We start from the raw sequence: 22558 nt of genomic DNA, 5'->3' as shown, positions 1-22558 counted from the left end.
ACTACATCCATTACATATTTTGAAATGGAGGGGAGTAGAAGAGCAATTTATGAAAAGAAAGCCTTGAATGGCTCTTCTTTTTTCAAAAAGTAAAATTGCATAGATTTGATATCAGATTTAAGTGATGATCCATTAAGTTTGATGACAATTAATTATCCGCCATCTCAACTAATTGATTGTTGGTATAGACTGTATAATGGTGATTGGGGCTACATTCAATAGCAGTGACGGATCTTGAAAAAATATTTAACAAATCAAAATACATTTGATAAATTTTAATGAGGTCATTTGATAAAAAAAAAAAAAAAAAAAATACTCCATAAGCAATTTTTATAGGAAAAAAAATTTAATTACTACGTTAATAAGAATTTTTTTTCCATGTTCAAATAGAAATTGAATACATCGTCCTTCCATATCCGTCATTGTTAATAAGAAGGACCGTGTATTCAATTCCTCACAATAACAATTGAGGGAGATTAAAATCTAATCACTCGAAATTAAATCCTGAATTCGGATTAGTCAAAAGGTAGATCAGGTGGGAAAAAAAAAAAAAAAAACCGCCGTCTCAAATCTCCCGCCAACGCTACAAAATCTTTCACTCTTCTCTCCTTCAACATTTTCAATTCAAAATTATCTCCCTTCTTCCAGTATACTCTCCTCTGTGGCTCTCTGTTCTCTCCCTAGCTTTCAAATCTCAATCAAAACCTTCAGAAATTGTGCAAGTTTATCATCCAGTATAATTCTACTCAGGGTAAATTTTTCTTATTTTACTTAATTTTCCGTTTTATCGTTTGATTAATTCGTAGTTTACAAGTTTACAGTACAAAAAATCGACGATCGTTAAAATTCAGGCTGAATTGCTATCTTTCGATTTTAGGTTTGAATTACATCTTCAATTTTTGGTTCTTAGGTTTAATTAAAGATGTCGAAGGTCATAGTTTGTGCTCGATTCAGGCCTTTGAGTTCTGGCGAGATCAGAGATCACGGCAATGGCGTAAGTATTCATCGTATTGATGACGAATCCTTCAATTTCAAGGTAATTTTCTCATACATATCAGAAATTTCGGAAAAGTTTAAAAATCTTCGAATATTTTGATTTTTTCGCTGATTTTGAATGTATTTTACTTGAATTGAAGGATGAGAAAGACGGAGATTTAAAATTCGGTTTCGACAAAGTGTTCTATGAAGATTCTGCTCAAGCTAGTGTTTATGAAGTTTTAGCTATGCCGATTGTTCAAGGTGATCAATATTTTGAATTATTTGAAGTAAAAATGATATTTAGGTTTGATTTTGTTATTTAATTACTGCCTAGTGTTAGTGATTTATCTCTTTGATCGATGATTAGAAACCGGAAAATGAGCAAACAATTTTTGGTTTTGGAGAAAGATAGTGTTGAAATATGTTTCATTATTTGAAACTAGAGGTTGATTTACTGAAATTTTGACTTATTCTAATACTGTGATTGAATTTTCGCTGGAAAAATTGTTGGTGAAGTTTTTCCTTAGCGTTAAATTCTTTAGTGTAATTATCGAATAGAGGCGAAATAAACATAATGGAATTTACAGTAGCTGCTGACTTTTACTGATTTTGCTGTTCTAATTTGGAAATTGCAAATTGTATTTCTTTTGTTTTTTTTTATTGCTTGAGTGCAGAAAAAACAAAGAAAAATAAAATGTAAAAACTATGTGCTAATCGGTTTAAATGTTGTTTGTTTATGCTATGAAAACATCACAGATACTGTTAATGGACTTAACGGTACCATCCTCTCTTATGGCCAGGTAACTTTCGTTTGCTTGGCTTGCGTTCTGCTTTTGCTTGGTAACTTTTGCTACTTATCTCCCGTTGCTACACCTTTCTGAGCAATATTGGAATGTAGTTGACAAATATTAGAAATAACTACCAATTTTTTTTTCCTGGTGAATTTATGTTTATATCTGCTGTATTTGGATAACTAGGAATAATTGTTATAGTTCCAAAGTGAAAGAACTCTGGTGTGATTATCTGAAATACTTCTCTGTAATCACATTTTTGTCAAGGTAGTTTAGCTATGCTTGCCACTTTAGATCTTATGCCACAGTACTTTCAACCATTGGAGATGCTCTAATAGCTTTGATAATGGAGGCAGATTGTGTCCTAAAGACTGAAATACTTGACTAGGGTAATGCACATGCTATTATTATTTTTGATAAGATATTTGAAATTCTCTTTTATATAAACTCTAAAGCAATCCTAAATTCCTATTAACGCTTTTGACTTAAAAATTGTTATTTACCCAACATTAAGAACTAGAGGTTAGATGCAAGGGCAATATTAGTTTTAATTCTTCTAAGACTCTTCTTCATGTAGGCTTATCATTGATTTTCAAGTTCTAACCAACTTGAACTACTTTTGCTTATGTGGTCACAGACTGGAGCTGGCAAGACATACAGCATGGAGGTGAAAAGATTTTTCTTTTCAAAGTGGTACTAGTTCATGGTTATTAAATAGTCAGGTGCTTATCAAAGAATCTTCATGCCAGGGACCTGGAATCATCAAGTGTGATGCTGAAAGGAAAGGTCTGATCCCAAGAGTTATAGAAGGACTCTTTGAGATGATCCATTCTTCACAAGGAGCAACTGCATATTCAGTTAAATTGTCAATGGTAACAAGTTTGTTCCTGTAGTTGTGTTTCATCTGATTATGCCCCCCCCCTCCCACACTCTTCTTATGGGGCTTACGCATTCTCAAACTGCTGCAGGTTGAGATTTACATGGAAAAAGTGAGGTTGGTATCAATAGACAGTCAGATTCTGTAATGAAGTAAAAACGGTTACATTTCTAGTGGAAGAGCCAGATTATTATGCTTTACTTTTTCTGACTTTTAACCAAGATATATGATCAATAGGCGTGATCCTTCTTTACAGGGACCTGTTTGATTTGTCAAAGGATAACATACAAATTAAGGAGAGCAAATCTCAAGGAATTCTACTGTCTGGAGCCACAGAGGTGAGTTTACTTTTTACTTATCCTTGACTTTACCCTGCGATTCCTGCCAAAAGTACTAACAAGAACTTTATCAACTGGAAATATTGGCTTGTTTCATTGTTTTGGAGTCCTTTCCCAGTTATGTGAAGTTCAACTTACGAATATGAAATGACTGCAATAGTTTATAAAAACATTTATACTTGTGAAATGTTAAGTATCATCCTTCCGTCAAAAAAAAAAAAAAAAGTATCATCCTATATTCCTATGGGCTGGAAGATTCTGACGATACTATAACATGTGCCATATATGTTAAGGTCATCTTTTGCCAATCATGTTAAGTGCTAACATACGTTGCTGGTATCATAAAAAGTGCACCGCCCAGTGAAAATTGTGCTCAACTTGGAATGCCTAACTATGGCTTTTCTCTCCTGCTTATTGGTCACTTATGGCATGCTCACATCAGTCTACAATGACTTCAACATTTTTAGATTCCTGTGCTGGAAGCTTCTGAAGCAATGCAAATTCTATCTGTAAGTTGAGAATGGCTACAGATGTTTCTAAGTTCTATTCACGCTTTAGCTTCTGACAGAAGGTTCTTAAAAATGCAGAATGGAATTATGAATAGAGCAGTTGGGGAGACCCGTGAGCATCTTTTCTCCGTGAATTATCAAATCTTTGACACCCTATATGGCTATATATCAGTTTATACAAAGATAGAAATCTTGATGCTTTTGTTACTCAATCTTGGTATCAGAGATGAATGTTGCTAGTAGCAGAAGTCATTGTGTCTATATTTTCACAGTTCAGCAAGAGATTTCTGCTGATAAGAGGTATTTTCTTATTCCTATTGTCTATCTTAGATTTTTTTATAAATTGTTGATCTGAAATTTGTTTACAGGACTAAAACGGGGAAACTTATTCTCGTGGACTTGGCTGGCTCTGAAAAAGTGGGGAAAACTGGAGCAGAAGGTAGACTTCTGGAAGAGGCAAAGACAATTAACAAGTCCCTTTCTGCCCTTGGAAATGTTGTAAATGCATTAACATGTAGCCCACTGAGCAAGTTAACCCACATTCCTTATCGTGATTCTAAGCTTACTCGAATACTACAAGATGCACTGGTTAGTTTGTTTTTTTTTTCTTTCTTCTGTCCTTGTGCTGGATTTGTGAAATTTTCTGTTTCTTCTAAATCTCATATTGCAGGGTGGCAGTTGCCGAATGGCTTTGCTGTGCTGCTGTTCTCCAAGTCTTTCAAATGCATCGGAGACTCTGTCCACCCTTCGCTTTGGTGCAAGGTTGCCTAATTTCAACTCAGAAAAATGCAGCTCATTATGCATGTGTGTGTGGGAAGAGGTGGGGTGGGGTAAGGGGCTGTATATCTCAAATCTGTCTAACTGAGAGATATATTTTATACTAACAAAGGATTAAACTGATAAAGTCTAAATAAATGATGAGATTTCTCTTAAATTTAAAGTACATCAAATCTTAAATACTGTATTATGCTTGAAAGCTTTGTTTGTGCTAATGATGCGGTGATGCCCTATGAAAATGAAGAGTGAGACCCTTTCTTGGGGATGACTTAATTCATTTAGGTAATTGGCATAAAAAATCATTGGTCATATTTTCTCTTCTCCTTTTCCCGGGGTCAATTTTAGTTGTCCTTTTCTCAATCAGTTATAGTTGTTCTCTCTTCACTTTCTTGGATGTTTGTACAGAAGGTCAGAAGTGATTCAACATTCACCTTCAATATTTAAAAATCTGAAGTGTGCATCCTCTTTGAAGTGCTGAATTTGCTCATGTAGAGCAACTTTTTGTAATAAATCTACTGAAGGTTGGTTATTTGTTGTCCTTTTAATGGCTCAGGGCTCAACATATAAAAGCGGCACCTTGTGTTATCCCATGCGAAGATAGACTTAGCAAGACACAAGAATATGCTGTTCTAAACAAAGATGTGGCATGCGAGAGAATTTTGGATAAGGTATGCTTACTCAATTGGTTATTTAATTTGTTTGTATATGCTCAACTGCTTTGCTCTACCCTCCGGGGGTAAAAAAATCATGTCTGCTTAGGCATATGTGTTTCTCTCTGTAATAGCTGAAAGACAGAATGGGCACTGAGGAATTGGAGATGCTAAGAGAGCTGCTAATCTTAGAGGGAATTATGTACCACCCGAGTTCAATGGAAGACTTGATATTGGAATGTGAAACTGTCGAGTCAACTCTCATGTCATCCTTGGGGATAACAGTAGAGCTTGTTTCCACAGTGGAGGAGGTACAAACAATCTTATGTCTCTATTAGTTAAATATAAAGTTGTGCAATCTCTTTACTTTTTCTATTTTATTTTTTCCTGTAATGATTAGAGGGGTAACTGCATTACACGGACTACTTGCTTAGTGCTTACGCTTATAATCCATTAAGTATGCTGAACTAGACTGCGAGTAGAAGAAAAAGATGTAGCAGAAGTGCATCTCCATACTCTCCAAAGAGTCCAATCTGTGTACATTCTTACCATAACCTTGACATTATTTCTCTCCAAGTTCCCCTTCAGGCACTTTGCTTAAAATATCCCTCTTCAGATTTTAGACACGGTTGCAAATTGCATTTTTTGACTTAGATTTTGAATTCTTCTACTTTGCATGGGTTTAGAGGGTAGACCCAGTTTCCACCCTTCCCGAAGAGCAATTTTCACTCAATCAAACAAGATTAGCTTTATTCTTGGAGCAGTTGGAAGCATTTTCAACTTTATATGCTCTCCATACTAAATGATAAGGTGAAAGTAAATCTTGTTGCTGCAATGATGCAATCCTCTACCCTCTTTGAAAAGCCCTTAGGCACTCGCTCTATAGTAGTCATCATAGAATGGAGATTTGAAACATTCTGATAGACAAAATATGGCAGGGGACCTGAACTTTGGAAGTATGGTCACAACAAATGCCCAGTCTAATGAATGATACCATGGTAGGCGTTCTTGCTATCAAATATCATTATCACTCAGGCGACCCATTTTTTCTTTCTAAGAAAGCAAAATTATAGCCATCCAAGCCTGGTGACTTAAATGTGAGGTAAAAAAAGAAGAGTTGATAACTTGATATCATTATTACAAGAAACAGGAGAAAGCACACTTAAGTAGTATCATTCTTGAGAAAGGTAGTTGAAATCCTTAGGAGTTAAGATGACATTCATGGCACTGAACACTGCAGATGCACACGTACTGCGTGTTTCTTAGCTGCCTTTTTTTTTAGCTAGCTCTCATAAGCAATTAAAAAAAATGATAAAAAAGAGAAACTAGCTCTATTAAGCTATATTTTTTCATCTTATCAACATTAAGCTATTCAATTTCTGAAATATAGTATAAAAGGTAGTTGTGTTTTGTGTGTCCTTTGACGAGCAATGTGCTTAGCAGCTACTGAAGCAGAACAAAATTCTGAAGGACAAGCTAGCAGCTGCAGAAAATAGAAGCTTTTTGGATAGACTATCATATGCCCTCGGCTTCTGCACTCTTTGGTGATATGCCCATATTTTGTCACTTAGACAGGTATGTGAAGATTTTTTCATCAAATCAGTAAACAGGGCAGTAAATTCATTTAGTTTATTACGTACAAGTCTATAATCCTTCAGATATCTTCTGAATACTTTTTATCAATTTCTTATATCCAACTGTTTTATATCCTGATCCAGGTGCTAAAACATGCTCAGCAACCTTGAAAATGTATATGAAGTGCCAAACTTGTCAGCAATATCATCAGAAAGCAACGGTTCCATACCTCCGTCTTCATAAATATTTACTCCAATGATTATGTGGGCAGCCGGCACTACACCATATATGTGGCTCCTCGTATATATACATTACAGCCCTATTAGCTAACAGGACCGAAGTCTGTAAACACAAAAAAACTGGAATGCTGTGGAACTCAAGATTTCACTCACTGTCACATCATATATATATACATGTAAATGTCTTCAACTCAATATTCTAAGCTTTCGGAGTTTACATTTGTGTAAAGTGAAAGAATACTATATCTTGAGGTATTTTATTCATATTGTTTGTCACAGCCACACAAATGATAGCGTTGATATTGCTATTCGTAGAAGATATATAAAAAGTAAACAGTTTGCTTCTTGGAAAATTGGAATGGATAGTTTTTGCCCCACCTTCATTACCATTTGACTCCACCTGATAACTAAATTGTCCCTCCAAGTTAAGTCCTAATTCATTCAATAAATTTATATAACTATAATCCAAACAAACAATTATTGTGTTAATTCGTAAATTTGCAATTAATAGGAACAGAGAAACAATTTCGACAACTAATTAATTGAATTTGTAGGAATAATTGGGAGTTCAAATGATGGTGCTTTAGTGCTTAATTCTTACTTTGTCCTTGCTATAGGAATTATTTAATGGTAAATTGTGAAAGATGGATTTTCTATCTTATAATATCCTAGCACATAACGTAGTTTATGACTTACTCCTTTCCTTTTTAAATAATTGCATGCCTTATTTGATTTTTGATAATTGCATGACTTGCATCAGTTTCCCATATTGTAAAGTCTTACCAATTTATTTAGTTATCTTCCCCGTATAATTTCTTAGCACATGCCCCACTTTTACATCATAATGTTATATATCATACTTTACTTGTCCCACTCTTAAGTTATACCAGTAATATGTACTTCTCATATCTTATACATATGCTCTACGAAAATTACGTGTAAAATCAAATAATGCAATTGTGCAGGAACAAATGGAGTATTATTGATTTAGACAAAAACTCTAGGGTCTCCAATTATGACCTAAATACATACTTATATATTTTTGGCTCAGCTCAAAGACATAAGGCTTTAATTTGTTGTACACAGGAACCTCTCTTTTAAACATGTGCATCGTATAGGTTGAAGGAACTTTTGGTCATATCTCACATGAAGCTTCAAAAAATTGATAAGAGGTTGTGTTTTAAGAGAGATAAAGCATTTCACGTATTCGACACAGATAAGTTTACGGAGCATAAGGCGACGATTTGTATATGGAGAATAAGGCGACGTTAGTGCTTATTTAGGGCGGAAATTAATAATAAAACAGGTGAATATGAAAATTACTAATCTCTCAATGTATTAAAAGCTAACATTTTTTAAAATAATAGTATTGCCAATTTATTAGAAAATATATTCATGAAAGACCGTGTGACTTTGAAGTTGTATTTTAAAAATGGTAATAGTACACTAATGAGCTAGATTTCAGCATAATGACTTTTTACCATTATACCAAATGATCACACCAAGGGCATATTTGGCATCAGGAAAAATAGGCAGGCCAATTCTGTTAGATTACTATGATTCAAAGCAAGCTTTTGTATGCCCAAGATTGTCACCAACCAACTCTTATCTTTCCCTTTAGTTTCTCACTCTTTATTGTCTTCTAACTAACAGCTTATAAAGTTTGTTCTGAGGCAATGCTAATGAAATCAAATAGCTCATCTTGCACCAGCTATGGCAATCAAGAACTCATTTATCCAATTTTTCCTCTTAACATCGATATTAATATCTTATGTCGAATCCATTGATTTCAACTACCCTGCAGTTTTCAACTTTGGTGATTCAAATTCTGATACAGGTGATCTAGTGGCTTCAGGCCTCGAGGGTATCTCCGATCCATATGGACAGACTTACTTCAAGAAACCATCAGGGAGATACAGTGATGGTCGTTTGATTATAGATTTTCTCAGTAAGATCTCTCTCTGTCTCTCTCTCTCTTTTTTTTTGGTTCAGTCTACATATCCTCTGATTTTCTCTGTTTCCTCCATTGTGTTTTTAACCTTACTGTTTATGTATTGTAGTGGATGATATGGACCTACCCTTTCTGAATGCCTATTTGGAATCCATTGGTGCACCTATTTTTAGAAGAGGTTGCAATTTTGCTACTGCAGGATCAACTATTCTTCCAGCTACTGCAACATCAGTTAGTCCCTTCTCATTTGGGGTTCAGGTGGCTCAGTTCCTCCGATTCAAAGATCGAGTTCAAGATATATCTAAAAGTATGCATCTTAGCCTTCCACAGAATAACACCGCTACTTTTGGAATGTTTATGTAGGGAAAAAAAGTTTATGGGAGAATTTCTGATCTTGTTTACCTGTTCCTCGCAGCTACAGGTAGGAAATATGACAAGTATATCCCAGCACAAGATTCCTTTGAGAAGGCTCTTTACATGTTTGATATAGGCCAGAACGATTTGGCAGGAGCATTTTATTCAAAGTCATTTGATCAAATTCTAGCCTCAATCCCATACATTTTGCAAGAATTTGAAGCTGGCATGATGGTAAGCCCTAGAAGTGACTCAGAATCTAGAATTTGGCATCAGTTGTGTGTAATGTATGTCATAAACATTTAAAACAACTAATGTTGTTCAAATGTCTATTTTTCTTTCCAGAAATTGTATGAAGAGGGGGCAAGGTTCTTTTGGATTCACAATACTGGTCCCCTTGGGTGCCTGCCTCAGAACATAGCCAAATTTGGGACAGATCGATCAAAGCTAGATGCGTTAGGGTGTGTGAGTGCACACAACCAAGCAGCTCAGCTCTTCAATCTGCAACTACATGCTCTGACCAAAAAGGTGCAGGGGCAATATCCAGATACAAATGTCACCTATGTTGATATATACTCAATAAAGACTAATCTTCTTTCAAACTATTCTAGATATGGTGAGTTTCAAATCTCTCCCTAAATTTCAGTTGTTCCTTCCATTTTGTCATGAAAATCCACTAAAATCACTATTTGCAGGATTTGAACAACCGATCATGGCTTGCTGTGGATATGGCGGTGCACCACTAAATTATGACAGTCGGGTACCATGTGGGCAAACGAAAGTAATAAATGGCAACAATGTTACTGCTAAAGGATGCAGTGACAGCACAGAGTATATAAACTGGGATGGAATTCATTACACAGAAGCAGCAAACCAGTATGTAGCATCACAAATACTCACTGGAAAATATTCTGATCCACCTTTCTCTGACAAAATGCCTTTTCTGTTAAAGCTCAAGTTCTAAAACACAAAATAATGTATCTAACGTTAGGCCCCAAAAAAAGTATAGTATGTAAAATCCAATTCATTCTTCCTGAATATATGTTTCTAAAATATTTCTCTCTTAAAATTACATTGATTCATTTTACAAGTGATATCCTTATTGAGGAGAGCAGGATTTAATTGCTAATTAGGCATTGACATAAAGAACAAAATTCAATGTCTCATTCTCATCAAATAATTTTTTTTTTCCCCTTCTCATAGCCCTTAACTAAAAGTGCCTCATCAATCAGTAGTTTACATGGTCAAACAATTTTGTTTATTCAATTTATGTATTTGTACATATACTTTACAAAAAATTTAAAAATATTTGAAGTTACCTTGGAGAATAATCTAAACACAACCTACTTTTTGGAAACATATGCATAGTATTGTGCCATAGGGACAACGAAAGCAATGACCAACAAACCTCCAACCACAAGACTGAATTGACCTCGTTTTTCATCTGTCTCCTCCTTGGACTTAAAGTTTGACTCTCTTTTGTTGTCCTTGAATGATGGGCCACCAGGGTCTGGAAGACCATCAATAGCAGCCACTAGCCGCTTGGCACTGCTATAAATGGCTTCATTGTATTTCTCTTCAGTTGCTAATACTGTAAGTACATTTTTCCATCATCAATAGTTCTCAACAATTATAGTAAAACTCAAGATATATAAAACTTTGTTTAAACATTATAAACCTTTTTACTTTGCACCTACCACTAGGATTTTCTACTGAATTGTGCAGAATTAAATTGATCGTTTGTAATAGATAATTCAAGTAAAGTGCGAGTAGCATCAAATGATGAATGAACTTCATTTAACCCCCTAAAACCAAAAGAAAGGATACGAAACAGAAAAAATGAAGGTTCTTTACCAGGAAGATTCTCTGACACGGTTGCATCAAGAATATTCTCTCCAACAGCCTTGACAAATGAAGGTCCGCCGGTAACTGCCCCTTCCTTTTGGCTAGTGACAAGCACGACAATCCCCTTGTTATCACCATCTTCAACAGTTGGGTACCATTTCTCCAAAATTTGATCAGCATACTCAAAAGCATCAGCTTTGCTCTGGAAGCAAACAGTAGCAAACTCACTAATTAGTGTTAAGCTTTCGTACACCACAGATATTTTACAAATTCAAATCTATGATTAATGTTCAATAGACTCTTGACTGCAGGATAAACGACAAATATCATGAACTTTGTATCTGAATTCACACACCGACATTTCCCAACTAAAAGACCTTAATGTCTACATTGTTCTTCGTACATGACAATTACCTAGTCTTGTCTCTCCAGGCCAAGAGGGATCAGCAACACACATACCTGCAATATTTCACTAAAACTAAGGGAATTAATGCTCGAAAACTCTAGCCAAGTTTTAGATCATTGGATATCTACAAGAGTTAGAGCCTTAGAGTCAATTAGAGCAAGATAATCAAATGCCCTCTCTTGATCCATGGATTGCAACTGATTTCTCTCATTCTAGGCGGTTACACACAAATCTGTAATATTGCTCTTATCTTTGTAGTAACTTCATTAGGTTTATACCTACCTTATGGTAATGGGTTTCTGTGTGATTTTTTCACCATGTCACCTCAACTATCCAAAGCAATGCATCACAATGTCATACTCATCATCGAATTTCATAACCATAATACCATCCATACTCACCTCATGCTGGTAACAACTAACAAGTTATAATAAGATTAATAACACTATCCCATATAACACAAGCTTGGTAGTGGGATGTGCTATCATGATCATGGCACACGCGCTCCACGTATAATTGCACACAAACTCATAACCATTCATAATCTTTGTAACAAGTAAGCCATAACTGTACAGGGCCACAGGGGTGATGCACATAAAATTCAAAACTAAAAATATATGACCCTTAACACTAACATCAACAACCTTCATTTGGACTTCATTAAAAACACTAACATTAATCAAAGTTAATGGCCTATCATATTTGTGAACTATTCAAGCTCGGCTCGAAATTCCCAGCAGAAGTTGAGCTATATGGCAAGTTCAACTGTAATTTAAACTCGAAAAAACCAATGACTCAGCTCTGAATTCGAATGCAAGTATAATGAGCTGATCCAAGCTCAGTCTCAGCTCGCTCAATTAGCACCCCTTATCTTATGACATCTTAAGCAAGAATTCATATTCAAAGACTGAAAAAACATGTGATCAAGTGAAACTTACTGTTAGTTTGCGGACAGTGATGAAATTAACACGGAAATTCTTCCTAGATTCTAAATCAGACAACAATCTCTTGAGATCAGACTTGGTAACACGGCTAAGAACACCTGCATCATCAACAACATATGATTCTTTTGGTGGACCATCATTTAAAACATCAAATTCAGAAGCATTAGCACCAGAAATTGGCAAAATGGGGGAGAAATTAAGGGCTAAAGACAGAGCAAGAGCTGCTAATCCATGTTGAATGGGTGAAAACCAGTGATTGGGTACTGTAAAAGATGATGATTTTTGAGGTAAACAATTGGGTTTTTTTAGGGAACAAATTATGGGTTTTGTGAAGGGTAATGAAAGTGATCTGGGTTTTGAAGATGAAGGTTTTGGGTTGAGAAATGGAGAGAATGTGGGAGGAGAGAGAATGGTTTCCATTTTTAAGAGGGTTTATAGTTTTAGAGAGAGAAAATTCATGGAAGAACTGATGAAGGATAATTGGATAAAAGCACAGATTTTTTTTTCTGTGTTGGTTTGGAGAATGGTGGCTTCAAGAATTATGTGTGGTTTGCATTTTTCTTGATTTTGAATTGTTTGATTCCAAGTAACTACAAGATAAACGTCTATGGACCCATGAGGATGTGAGAGGGGTACTTCTGTCTATCTATGTTCCTATGTAAGAGTTTGGATTGGATAAATTTTTTTAAGGAATTAATTAACAACATTAGAGATTTTTAAACTTTACCCTTTGTGACGGTTAAATCCATTAATTTTAAGTGTTTCAATTAGGTCTCTTAAAATTAATAAAAATTCTCTTAAAGTAGACGGAATATAAGATAAAAAAAAAAGGTAGAGTCAACTCCTTCTAAAATCTCTATAATTTTAAAAAAATGCTTACTCTAAGAATGCTTATAAGATATGATCTTTCTAGTGTTTAAACTTAAGACCAACAACAATTAAGTTGAATGTCTAACCATCTTAGTTACTTATACTTTTATACTCCGTATTTAACACTTTATATATCTAACTTTGAATATGGTGTTTATTTATATATTGTTTTCCATTGGTTAGAGCATGTTCACTTTAACTCCAATCAATTTAGTTCAATTCATTTCAGTTCAGCTCCTAATCTCCTTCTCTTATAAAATATTCATTTCACCTCTATTCAATTCAGTTCAGTTCAAATCCAATCAGTCCAGTTTAGTAAATGTGAACAAACCCTTATTATATTGTTTAATAATTTGTATAATGCACTACAATATGTAGATAAAAATTTAAATATTACAACATGATAATTATAGTACGATCTTAAGAATCGCTTGGGTCACACTCTAATTTATTGTTAAAATAAGATGAATAAAATAAAGTCGAAGCTATTAAGGTGGGATTTGAGATTGTAAATCTATCTATAATCTATAATCTATAATTAATACTAAAGTAACAACCGCTGATGTCATCTTTTTTTCAAAGCTGTACACGTGACGCTATTTTATTAAAAGATTTCCCGCTCAAATGCTATTATTTCTTTTTGAAAAAAAATGCTATTTAATTCTATTTTATTTTTTTTAAACAGATATAAAGTAATTATTATTTAGGTAATTAATTTAAAATAAGTACATACTCCCTCCGTCCCCTTTTGATAGTCCCTTATGGGCAAATTTTAGTCCCAAAATGTTCACCCCATTTGCTTTTTCCAACAACTATAAATATTACTACCTCCGTCCCCTTTTGATAGTCCCTTATGGGCAAATTTTAGTCCCAAAATGTTCATCACATTTGCTTTTTCCAACAACTATAAATATTAATTTTTTTTACCAAACTTCCCTCCAATTTGCAACAATACTTGTGCAAATTTATATTTTCCATGTAAATTTTGTTTTCCCATGTACTTTTATTATTTTCTCTCTCTACTTTTTTGCATACCCAATGTTAATTTACTTTTTCGATGTACCTTAACTATTGTTATTTGTGTTTATTAATTTCCGTGAAAAATGCCCATAAGGGACTATCAAAAAGGAACTGAGGTAGTATTATTTTGGTAATTTATGTTCATATTAGGTTATTAGAGTTTTTATAGGAGTAGTTAGCATAATTAAAGCTCAATTAAATTAAACTTATGAATAATGTAAACTCAAAAAAAATTACAAAATTCCCAAGATATATTTCTGGTAAATCCGTGCATTGCACGGGCACCAATCTAGTTTGTAATTAATCAAACCTCCCTTCCTTAATTGGTTAAGCAAACTTTTTTTCACACAATTTGTTGATTAAGCAGTTACTATAAACATTATCCCACATTATCTAAACACCATTCTCTAGTGGCCATGGCTGCTATCTTCACACTCTCATGGCAGTTCTCCTTCCTTCCTCCCTCCACCACTCTCAATCAAAACCACCTCAAACCCTTAAACCCATTTCTTCTATCTCCTCTAACCCCAAAACTCAATCTTTAACCTCAAAAAAGAGGGATTTCATCTTCCAATCAATTTCTCTCTGCATTGCTTCATTAATCCTTGAAACCCCATCTGCCATTTCTGCAACTGAAGCTCCTCCTCCTTCAAAATCGATTCTTTCGGGTATTTTAAACACTAAATCATGGTTTCAGTTTTTTGGTGATGGGTTTTCCATTCGTGTTCCTCCCGAATTTCAGGACGTTATGGAACCTGAGGTTTGATTCTTTCTTTCTTTCATATAATGATTTCCTTGATTATGTTCTTAGTTTTTATGCATTTAGTATCAAGTAAGTATGCTTAATTTTGTATAAAGAAGCAATTAATTGGGAAACTGAGGGATGCCCGAATGATTTTGTGGTATCATTGTTGGTATTGGATAATGGGGTTTATACATTGTATTGGGAAATTGTTTGTTGTCTAAATTGTGTTGTGAGTGGATAAATTACTTAAATGATTGGAGTTTATATGTGTGGCATGACGAGGAAGTCTATGGTAACATCTGATATTGATCAATCTCACAGTCACTCAAACACATGCATAGTAAATTGGTTAGTTGAGAATTAGAGGTTTTGAATTAGCGATTTTAGTTTTCATGTGTGTGAGATTGATCAATGTCGGATATTTAGCTAGGCTTTCTGTATTGAGAGAGTACTTGAAAGGTTGGAATATGTTATGCTCAGCAAGAGTAATTAAATCTAAGAAATGGAAATGATAATGATAATGGGAATGTGAATGGAACATAGAATGTGCAATGGTATCTTTGGATAGCTTGACATACGCGATTAAAATCTAAATTTTTTATTTGGATAGGCATTGTTTTTTGCATTCAGAAGGATTGGTGTAGAATGCTCAAGGATTAAGAAAGTTAAATTTGGTGTGATGAACTAAGAAATTAGAAGAGTGGTTGGTTTTACATTACTCAAACTACTTTGAGTCAGACACCGTCATGAAATATGTATAAAATGGCTCTTGAACACTTCAAATGAGAGTAGTAACAGATAGAATTCCATGTTATTTTCGGTCCTTGCTTCATAGTTCATAGTTGTTATAATACTATATCTTTGTCCCACACTTTGAGTAAAACACTATAGAGACTAAATCTTATAGCTCAAGTAATTGTGTATGTTGGCTTGTACTTCGTATAATTCAAGGGCAATCTGTAACAATTGAGGTGCAAGAGGAGTGTAACCCTTAGAGCCTATTTATTAAGTGGTGATATATGGTGATAATGAAATTGAATTTATAGTACTATTTTGTGAGAAAATTCACATGTCAATTCTCATAATAATGCTTAGTTTACCTCAAATATTTCATTTTCTTCACAAATTATTATTACCATTTGGGAAAGAGTAGTGGGTGATAATGGAAATATTTGAAGAAAAAACATGAATTTGGAATGATATTGTATTACCATAAACATTATGATGCTACTTTCCTAGCATAATTACATTCAAATGTATTCCTAGGACCGCCATTCAAATGTATCTCATGATCAAAAGAAAATTTTGATCATGAGATAGTTGAGGTAATAATATACACTAGACTTTCTAATTGCTTAGGAACACCTTTTGGATAATATGACTTGGGAGTGTATTTAGTTAGATAACTTGTGTAGGGTATGCTGTTGCAGTGATGACTGATAAGGCCATAAGCTTTCTGAAATATTGAGTATTTAGATCCTTTTATATAATTATGATGATATTCACCACTTCATAAATTTGCAGTTGAACCAGTTACCTTCAATTTGACCATGTTGCAAACTGTTGGCGTTTCCCGACAGCTAGGTCTGTGGTTGGTTAATTAATTGTAGAGGTTTGATGATGGAAATTGAATCATTTGACAACACCTTGTTTATCTTTGTTCTCTTATGATGCATATCTTGGGAACATGTTGGTTAAATCACCGAATATGGTATTTGGAAATTAGTTTTGTGTTCATTTTACGCCTGTCCAAATTAAATAGATTTCTTATAGATCATGTTCCACGACTTCCACCTTTTCCACTTCAAGATTTAATGCTGGGTTGTCCCTCCAAATTGGATAGATTTCTTATAGATTATGTTCCACCTTTTCCCTTTCAGGATTTTAATGCTGGGTTGTCCCTTTATGGAGATAAGGCAAAGCCAAAGACTTTTGCTGCACGGTTTGCCTCTTCTGACGGGTAAACATAGTGTCTTTTCTCCTCTTTTGAGTTTTATTCACTACAAGATTTCACCTCTGTATAATTAGTCTTTGTCCATTATATATGTTTCTCAGTTTTTGAGATACCAGTAAGTAATTATGGCATATAGCGTTGTCGGTTTTGCTATGTAATTGCAGTGAAGGGAAACAACAAAAATTTGCTTGATATTGGGTTTATTTCTGTCATTGAGCTTTATTACTTATTTGGGATTACTAACTTCTTCTGCATTTATACAGGTCTGAGGTAGTAAGTGTAATTATCAAGCCATCCAACTCATTGAAAATTACATTCTTAGAGGTGTGTTTCTTGTTTTACTTCACAGATTATCCAATGTTGGCTATCTTAAGGAATTTGTTTGGTTGAAGTGTTATATTCCCTTTTGTTGATCTTCTGACTCAGGCTTCATACAACGTTGTCGAGTATGCTGCATTCATGCTATTCTGTCTGTTTCAAGTTCTGCAACTTAAGCATGCTTCATTCATTAGAAGTTTTTGTTCTATGTTCATGTTATCAATTGACTCTGGGCATCTATCTCTTCTAAGCTGCTACATACTACCAAAATAAGTTGCTGAAGCACCTATGGGGTCCTCTTTCTCTGTCTTTCCTCAGCTTTTCGCGTGACCTGACCAATTTTACGTTTAACCTTTTAGCTAGATTCACTAACCTCATTTGTTGTTACTATGTTGAACCTTGTATCACCTGCTTTCTTTCCTACAGAATGTACTACTCTCTTGATATGATAATCATTTTCTTACAGGCTCAGGACATTACTGATATAGGCTCTCTAAAAGAAGCAGCAAAGATTTTCATTCCAGGTATATGTATTACCATTGAGAGCCCCTCTCCCTCCTTTCTTAAAACAGAAATTGGGGATTAAGGTAGTCGAATAGATTTTATACATGAAAGATATGCAGCTATGCTATTTGATGCTGTTTTGCTGTGACTTGCTGGTTCACAGCTTCCTGATTTGTCTGCTATGGCTTGATTGTTCTTTATCTTTTGTTTGGTGCCATGGCAGGTGGGTCATCACTGTATTCCGCACGAACTATTAAAATAAAAGAAGAGGATGGTTATAGGTAAAAATCTATCAAATTGATATTTCTGTAAATGGTGCAAAAATAATATCTGTCTTTTCCTTTTGTTGGCAATATGAAGAATAGGCTAGCACGTCTGAAAAGTAGTTTATTTGAAAATTTGGTGGTGGGAGGTCAAAACAGAAACTATGTTATCTCGATGGCTGTCATCTTGATTTATGTTAATTAGTTATGTTCTATTAACTAATCGTCTCATATTGGTGGGGGCATTTACCTGTCTATTAGTTCTATTTTATTTGTTGCTTTAGACATTTTGATACAGAGTATTATTTTAGCAGTATGAAGATATATCTGACTCTTCCCAGAGTAACTTTTAGTCTCATGTTTGTTGTATCTCATGTCACCCAGGACATACTATTTCTACGAGTTTGGCAGAGATGAACAACATGTTGCACTTGTAGCTGCTGTTAATGGAGGAAAGGTATTTTCTAAGTATACATGTAGAATTTTATATATTTAGTCTTTTAATCCCAGTCTAGGAATGACAACACTCTATCTAGAAAGTATTAGCATGGCAATTTTTGGCTACTGATATAAAAGGTGTACTCCCTTGATCTTATCGAAGTAGTCATCATATATACTATCGATAGTGTAGATCTTTTTATATTGTAGCCATTATATTAGCTTCCACAGTGTATAATGGGCATGCTTCTTGCAATCATATTGTGGACTGAAAGGATTCCAGTTGTTTTAACTTCACAATATGATGTTTCATGTTCGCTATAAATTGTGCAGGCATTTGTTGCTGGAGCGACTGCCCCACAGTCTAAGTGGGATAGCGATGGTGTAAAACTTCGCAGTGCTGCCTTGTCTCTGACGCTGTTGTAGTCCTACTTTGACAACTGAGGTTTAGCTTTGTTTATTATCATCTTAAGACTGGAGTCATTACATTTTGCTTGAAAGTCAGTTCCTTTTGTTCCCCTCCTTGGTGATACAGTAGGTCAGTACCTATGATCTGGGCAATGTGGGCATATTGTAATTGTACATCATATTCAAAATATCATTGTTAGGCTGTTTGCATGTCTTGTTCGAGTATGTTGTAGAAATTCTGTTACAGGCAACATACAACTAGAGGTTCATGTATTATAATTAATATTGTGCATAATTGCATGTTCTTTACATTTGTATTCGCGTGCAAGATTTTACATGCACTTTGATGAAGAGACTTGTTGTTCCTGGATTAATGTAATACAGTATTAGTAATATTCTGTGTTTTAATCGAAAATCTCCTTTCTAATTTTGTTTGCGGAAATTGAAATCATCTACAAGTAGATTATATGCTTCATATACCCTAAATCCGGAGCAAAAGTCTTTTACCCGGGACTTAGTTATTTCACTCCCCATTAGGTGCACGGTATAAAATTTGCACTGTCCAAAGCTACTGAACTACATTAGATATCAGATTAGGACCTGTTCAGCCTGAACTCTGGCTTTAGCGTCTTTTATAAAATGCATGCCTTATATGTTGGTCTTTGGTGTATATGTTTGGGCAAATTCTTAGAAAGGGATGTGTGTGATTTGCTGGATTTGAGAAAGCATGTTAAAGATTAAAGAAATAAACATGTTATTGATAAGAAAAATAATATGGGAAGATAATAGAAATTAAAAGACAAGTTGACTAAGAATGACTGTCATAATTGCATTATTAAAAAACATTCAAATTAGCTAGATTGAAGGATTCACAAAGCTAAAGTTGTTTTTAATTGAATGTTGTAGGGGTGTCCATAATTCGGATAAAAACCGAAATCCAATTCAATCCAAACCGAATTATCAATTCGGATTGGATCCGAACTTTAAATCGGATTGGATCGGATTGAGATTTTTTAGAAATTCGGATTTTCGGATTGGATCGGATTTACCCTAATTGGATCCAATCCAAACCGAAAACCGAATTGTAAAATTAAGCTTGTATAAATATGGATTTCTTTATTTTTTGAAGTTTAGCTCAAATACTTATTACTACAAAAAATAAATTAGGGAGACTTTGTATTAATTAATTAATGACTTGACGTTGAACTATTTATTTTACTCATTATTTTAAAGACTTTTATTTTTATTAAAGCTTTATTTTTATAATTGTATTAGGAGCTAAAAATTAATGTATTATACTTCGGATTTTCGGATCGGATCCAAATAACCGAATTTTAATTCGGATTGGATCGGATTGGATCAAGAGAGAAATTCGGATTGGATCGGATTGAAAAATTGAAAACCGAATTATATTTCGGATTGGATCGGATTTGGACTAAATCCAAACCGAAAACCGAACGGACACCCCTAGAATGTTGAATGAATACAACGGATGATGGCGATTGATACTAAGTTGTTGAAGGATTGGTATTGTTTTGGCAATGTTGACTAGGTTGATTGTCATCTTCACTAATTATGAACTTTAAATTAGTTGATTGACATCTTCTTAATTCGCTACTCAAATCAAATAATGTGTATGTGCTTACTAACCAAGTATTTATAACGCATCAATAAAAGGGTTCAACTTCAATTGACAAACCCATAATGGCATCGGCATAATTAGAGTGGCTTAAAAATCAATATTGTCTATAATGTTAAAATAAATTCTTATAAAGTCAAAATAAGTTCAGTTTAGCAAAAAATAAGTTCTAATTTGTTAATCAAGTAATTAGTTTCTTGTATAATTATATAATATTATTCTTTCTTAATTGATTTTTTTTTGTGTTCTACCCGATTCACCCTTAGGGCTAATCCGGACTTTCTTTCTTAATTGATGGACTAATTAAGGATGGTTTTAGTTATGGAAGATTCTTCCCTAAACTATTGTTAATCTTCCTTTGATCTTTGTCTTGTTGTTTTTATTTCTTCTATGCCTTTTCCCACATGCGGAGGTTTGTCGGCGTAGTCAATCCGGAGTAGCTTAGATACAATGCTACTGTATTATAATTCTTATTAAACACATATCATGTAATTAATTATCTATTAACTTTATCCACAAAAAAAAAAAAAAAAAAAAAAAAAAAAAAAAAAAAAAAAAAAAAAAAAATTATCTATTAACTAATAGGAGTTTGAGTCCAAGTCTATCACTCTATCCTATAAATTGAAAACTCTTCAAAAAAAAACACAAAGCTCTCCATTAGAGTCACCTTCAATAGACCAAGGGTTTTGAGGTGTTAACAGAGGAGTCCTTTCAAAAATAAATGGTGTGGTCTGTAAACGTTTAATATTTGTATCTGTTTCATTGTTAAGGTTAGTAACCTATTTTATTTCCTATATTGTTCTTCATAGTCCAATAATTGTTCTTGTTGAACGGTTAAAAAAAAAAAAGAATCGTTCTTGCTGAAATCATTATAGAACCATTCTAGTTTATGTGAAGTTAAAATTGTACATTAAAATTTATTTGAAACAAGTTGTCAAAACACTAACTTAATACAATAATAGGGAGTAATAAATTTGTAGTATTTTACTTGTTACTATCGTGATAATTGTTTTTCCTTGTGTCATCTTAAAAAGGGGAAAAAAAAAATTGTATTGAAATAAATTATGAAACAGATCAACCAGAAGGCGGACTTGAGTTGGAATAGTTTTTCATGACTACATGTCTACATGCACCAAGTATGAAATATCATTATATCAAATATTACTAGTCCAAAATTTTGGTGCCATAATATAATAATCAAAGAAGAGAAGAATGTCTTTAAGTATCCAATAAATATTAGAAAAAGACTTAATAGAAATAGTACAATACGAAGTATTAAAGATATTTGTCAAACGCAAGAATAAAGGCATAAACAAAATCGTAGGGAAAGAAATCTTCAAAATTTCAAAGTACTTTAAGAGTACTAGCTAGGTGTTGATAACATTAATTAAATTGCTTGTACTGGTACTTCTTAGTGCGACGCAAAGGACACTTTAATTAAGCTTTGGATTTGTGATGCTTTAATTTGGCGTTTGCCCTTTAAATCCAACCCCAACTCTCTTATTTTATTTTATTTATTTATTAATTTGAAGTGGCATACTATTTGAGTAAGAGATTAGATAAGGTACACTTATAAATTAGCTACAGAGTAAAATAACTTAAACATCAATAATAAAACATGTCTTTCTTTACCAGTTTTGAAATTATATACTCCGTAATTTGTATGTTCACATCTTTATCGGCATAGTGATTAATTTTGAGTAAAAGGTTAAACATTTAAATTCCGGCCCCTCCAACCTTTGAAATTCCTTTAAAGATAATTTGGTATACAAGATATTTCAATATATATTTACTGTAATGGTTGATAAGGCTTCAATTTACTACTATAGTTTTGGATTGCTTCTAAGGGCCTATTCATATTTATTGAGCTGAATTGAACTGAATTGAATAGAGCTGAAATGAATATTTTATGAGAGAAAGAAATTAGGAGCTGAACTGATTGGAGGTGAACTGAAATTAAGTAGAAGTGAACAGGCCCTAATAAGGTCTTACAAGTATCAGATAACTTTATATCAATGAAACAGATAATATTATATTAGTTAAAATCGATCTAGTATTGTTATGTGATTAAAAAGACTAGTGATGATTTTATTTTCTAGCTTTAACCCTCGTTACCCACGCTTGCATCTCAACAATAATAATAATAATAATAAAGTTATTCAATT

General features: G+C 33.8%; 4 protein-coding genes across 4 annotated transcripts; 3 read left to right on the top strand and 1 right to left on the bottom strand.

Annotated features, from left to right (window-relative positions):
• Positions 1-922: 922 nt before the first annotated feature.
• Positions 923-6881, top strand: LOC145576246 (kinesin-like protein KIN-1). The gene is made up of 15 exons (XM_081634031.1): positions 923-1036; positions 1137-1239; positions 1735-1778; positions 2407-2436; positions 2519-2641; positions 2738-2763; positions 2903-2984; positions 3452-3493; positions 3572-3605; positions 3718-3793; positions 3862-4081; positions 4164-4255; positions 4824-4938; positions 5055-5231; positions 6364-6881. Exons 1-15 carry the CDS (start codon positions 923-925, stop codon positions 6466-6468), a joined length of 1383 nt encoding a protein of 460 aa, XP_081490157.1. The 3' UTR covers positions 6469-6881.
• Positions 6882-8279: 1398 nt separating this feature from the next.
• LOC145574535 (GDSL esterase/lipase At1g54790-like) lies at positions 8280-10637 on the top strand. The gene is made up of 5 exons (XM_081632355.1): positions 8280-8682; positions 8795-8992; positions 9101-9273; positions 9385-9655; positions 9735-10637. Exons 1-5 carry the CDS (start codon positions 8448-8450, stop codon positions 10001-10003), a joined length of 1146 nt encoding a protein of 381 aa, XP_081488481.1. The 5' UTR covers positions 8280-8447; the 3' UTR covers positions 10004-10637.
• Positions 10206-12760, bottom strand: LOC145574536 (UPF0603 protein At1g54780, chloroplastic-like). The gene is made up of 3 exons (XM_081632356.1): positions 12229-12760; positions 10894-11086; positions 10206-10630 (listed from the first exon to the last, which is right to left on the bottom strand). Exons 1-3 carry the CDS (start codon positions 12652-12654, stop codon positions 10383-10385), a joined length of 867 nt encoding a protein of 288 aa, XP_081488482.1. The 5' UTR covers positions 12655-12760; the 3' UTR covers positions 10206-10382.
• A 1761-nt stretch (positions 12761-14521) lies between these two features.
• On the top strand, positions 14522-18976 carry LOC145574534 (uncharacterized). The gene is made up of 7 exons (XM_081632354.1): positions 14522-14884; positions 16750-16829; positions 17087-17147; positions 17608-17665; positions 17869-17926; positions 18293-18365; positions 18680-18976. The coding sequence occupies exons 1-7, from the start codon at positions 14564-14566 to the stop codon at positions 18770-18772; spliced, it is 744 nt and encodes a 247-aa protein (XP_081488480.1). The 5' UTR covers positions 14522-14563; the 3' UTR covers positions 18773-18976.
• The last annotated feature ends 3582 nt before the right edge of the window (positions 18977-22558 follow it).

This window comes from Chenopodium album, chromosome 13 (assembly GCF_948465745.1).
Source record: "Chenopodium album chromosome 13, dcCheAlbu1.1, whole genome shotgun sequence".
In the NCBI taxonomy this organism is placed as follows: domain Eukaryota; kingdom Viridiplantae; phylum Streptophyta; class Magnoliopsida; order Caryophyllales; family Amaranthaceae; genus Chenopodium; species Chenopodium album.
Note: the sequence above shows the minus strand (reverse complement) of the source record. Positions and strands in the feature narration are given on the sequence as shown.

What these genes read in the sequence shown, in the direction of transcription:
- LOC145574534 (XM_081632354.1), top strand. Translation starts at nt 14,564, where the DNA reads ATGGCAGTTCTCCTTCCTTCCTCCCTCCACCACTCTCAATCAAAACCA. An exon ending in CGGTTTGCCTCTTCTGACGG is followed by an intron (nt 16,830 to 17,086) that starts GTAAACATAGTG and finishes GCATTTATACAG; the next exon opens with GTCTGAGGTAGTAAGTGTAA. An exon ending in AAAGAAGAGGATGGTTATAG is followed by an intron (nt 17,927 to 18,292) that starts GTAAAAATCTAT and finishes CATGTCACCCAG; the next exon opens with GACATACTATTTCTACGAGT.
- LOC145576246 (XM_081634031.1), top strand. Translation starts at nt 923, where the DNA reads ATGTCGAAGGTCATAGTTTGTGCTCGATTCAGGCCTTTGAGTTCTGGC. An exon ending in ACGAATCCTTCAATTTCAAG is followed by an intron (nt 1,037 to 1,136) that starts GTAATTTTCTCA and finishes CTTGAATTGAAG; the next exon opens with GATGAGAAAGACGGAGATTT. An exon ending in GCGAGAGAATTTTGGATAAG is followed by an intron (nt 4,939 to 5,054) that starts GTATGCTTACTC and finishes TCTCTGTAATAG; the next exon opens with CTGAAAGACAGAATGGGCAC.
- LOC145574535 (XM_081632355.1), top strand. Translation starts at nt 8,448, where the DNA reads ATGGCAATCAAGAACTCATTTATCCAATTTTTCCTCTTAACATCGATA. An exon ending in TTTGATTATAGATTTTCTCA is followed by an intron (nt 8,683 to 8,794) that starts GTAAGATCTCTC and finishes TATGTATTGTAG; the next exon opens with TGGATGATATGGACCTACCC. An exon ending in TTCAAACTATTCTAGATATG is followed by an intron (nt 9,656 to 9,734) that starts GTGAGTTTCAAA and finishes CACTATTTGCAG; the next exon opens with GATTTGAACAACCGATCATG.
- LOC145574536 (XM_081632356.1), bottom strand. Translation starts at nt 12,654, where the DNA reads ATGGAAACCATTCTCTCTCCTCCCACATTCTCTCCATTTCTCAACCCA. An exon ending in TCACTGTCCGCAAACTAACA is followed by an intron (nt 11,087 to 12,228) that starts GTAAGTTTCACT and finishes GTTTGCTTCCAG; the next exon opens with AGCAAAGCTGATGCTTTTGA. An exon ending in CGTGTCAGAGAATCTTCCTG is followed by an intron (nt 10,631 to 10,893) that starts GTAAAGAACCTT and finishes ATGTACTTACAG; the next exon opens with TATTAGCAACTGAAGAGAAA.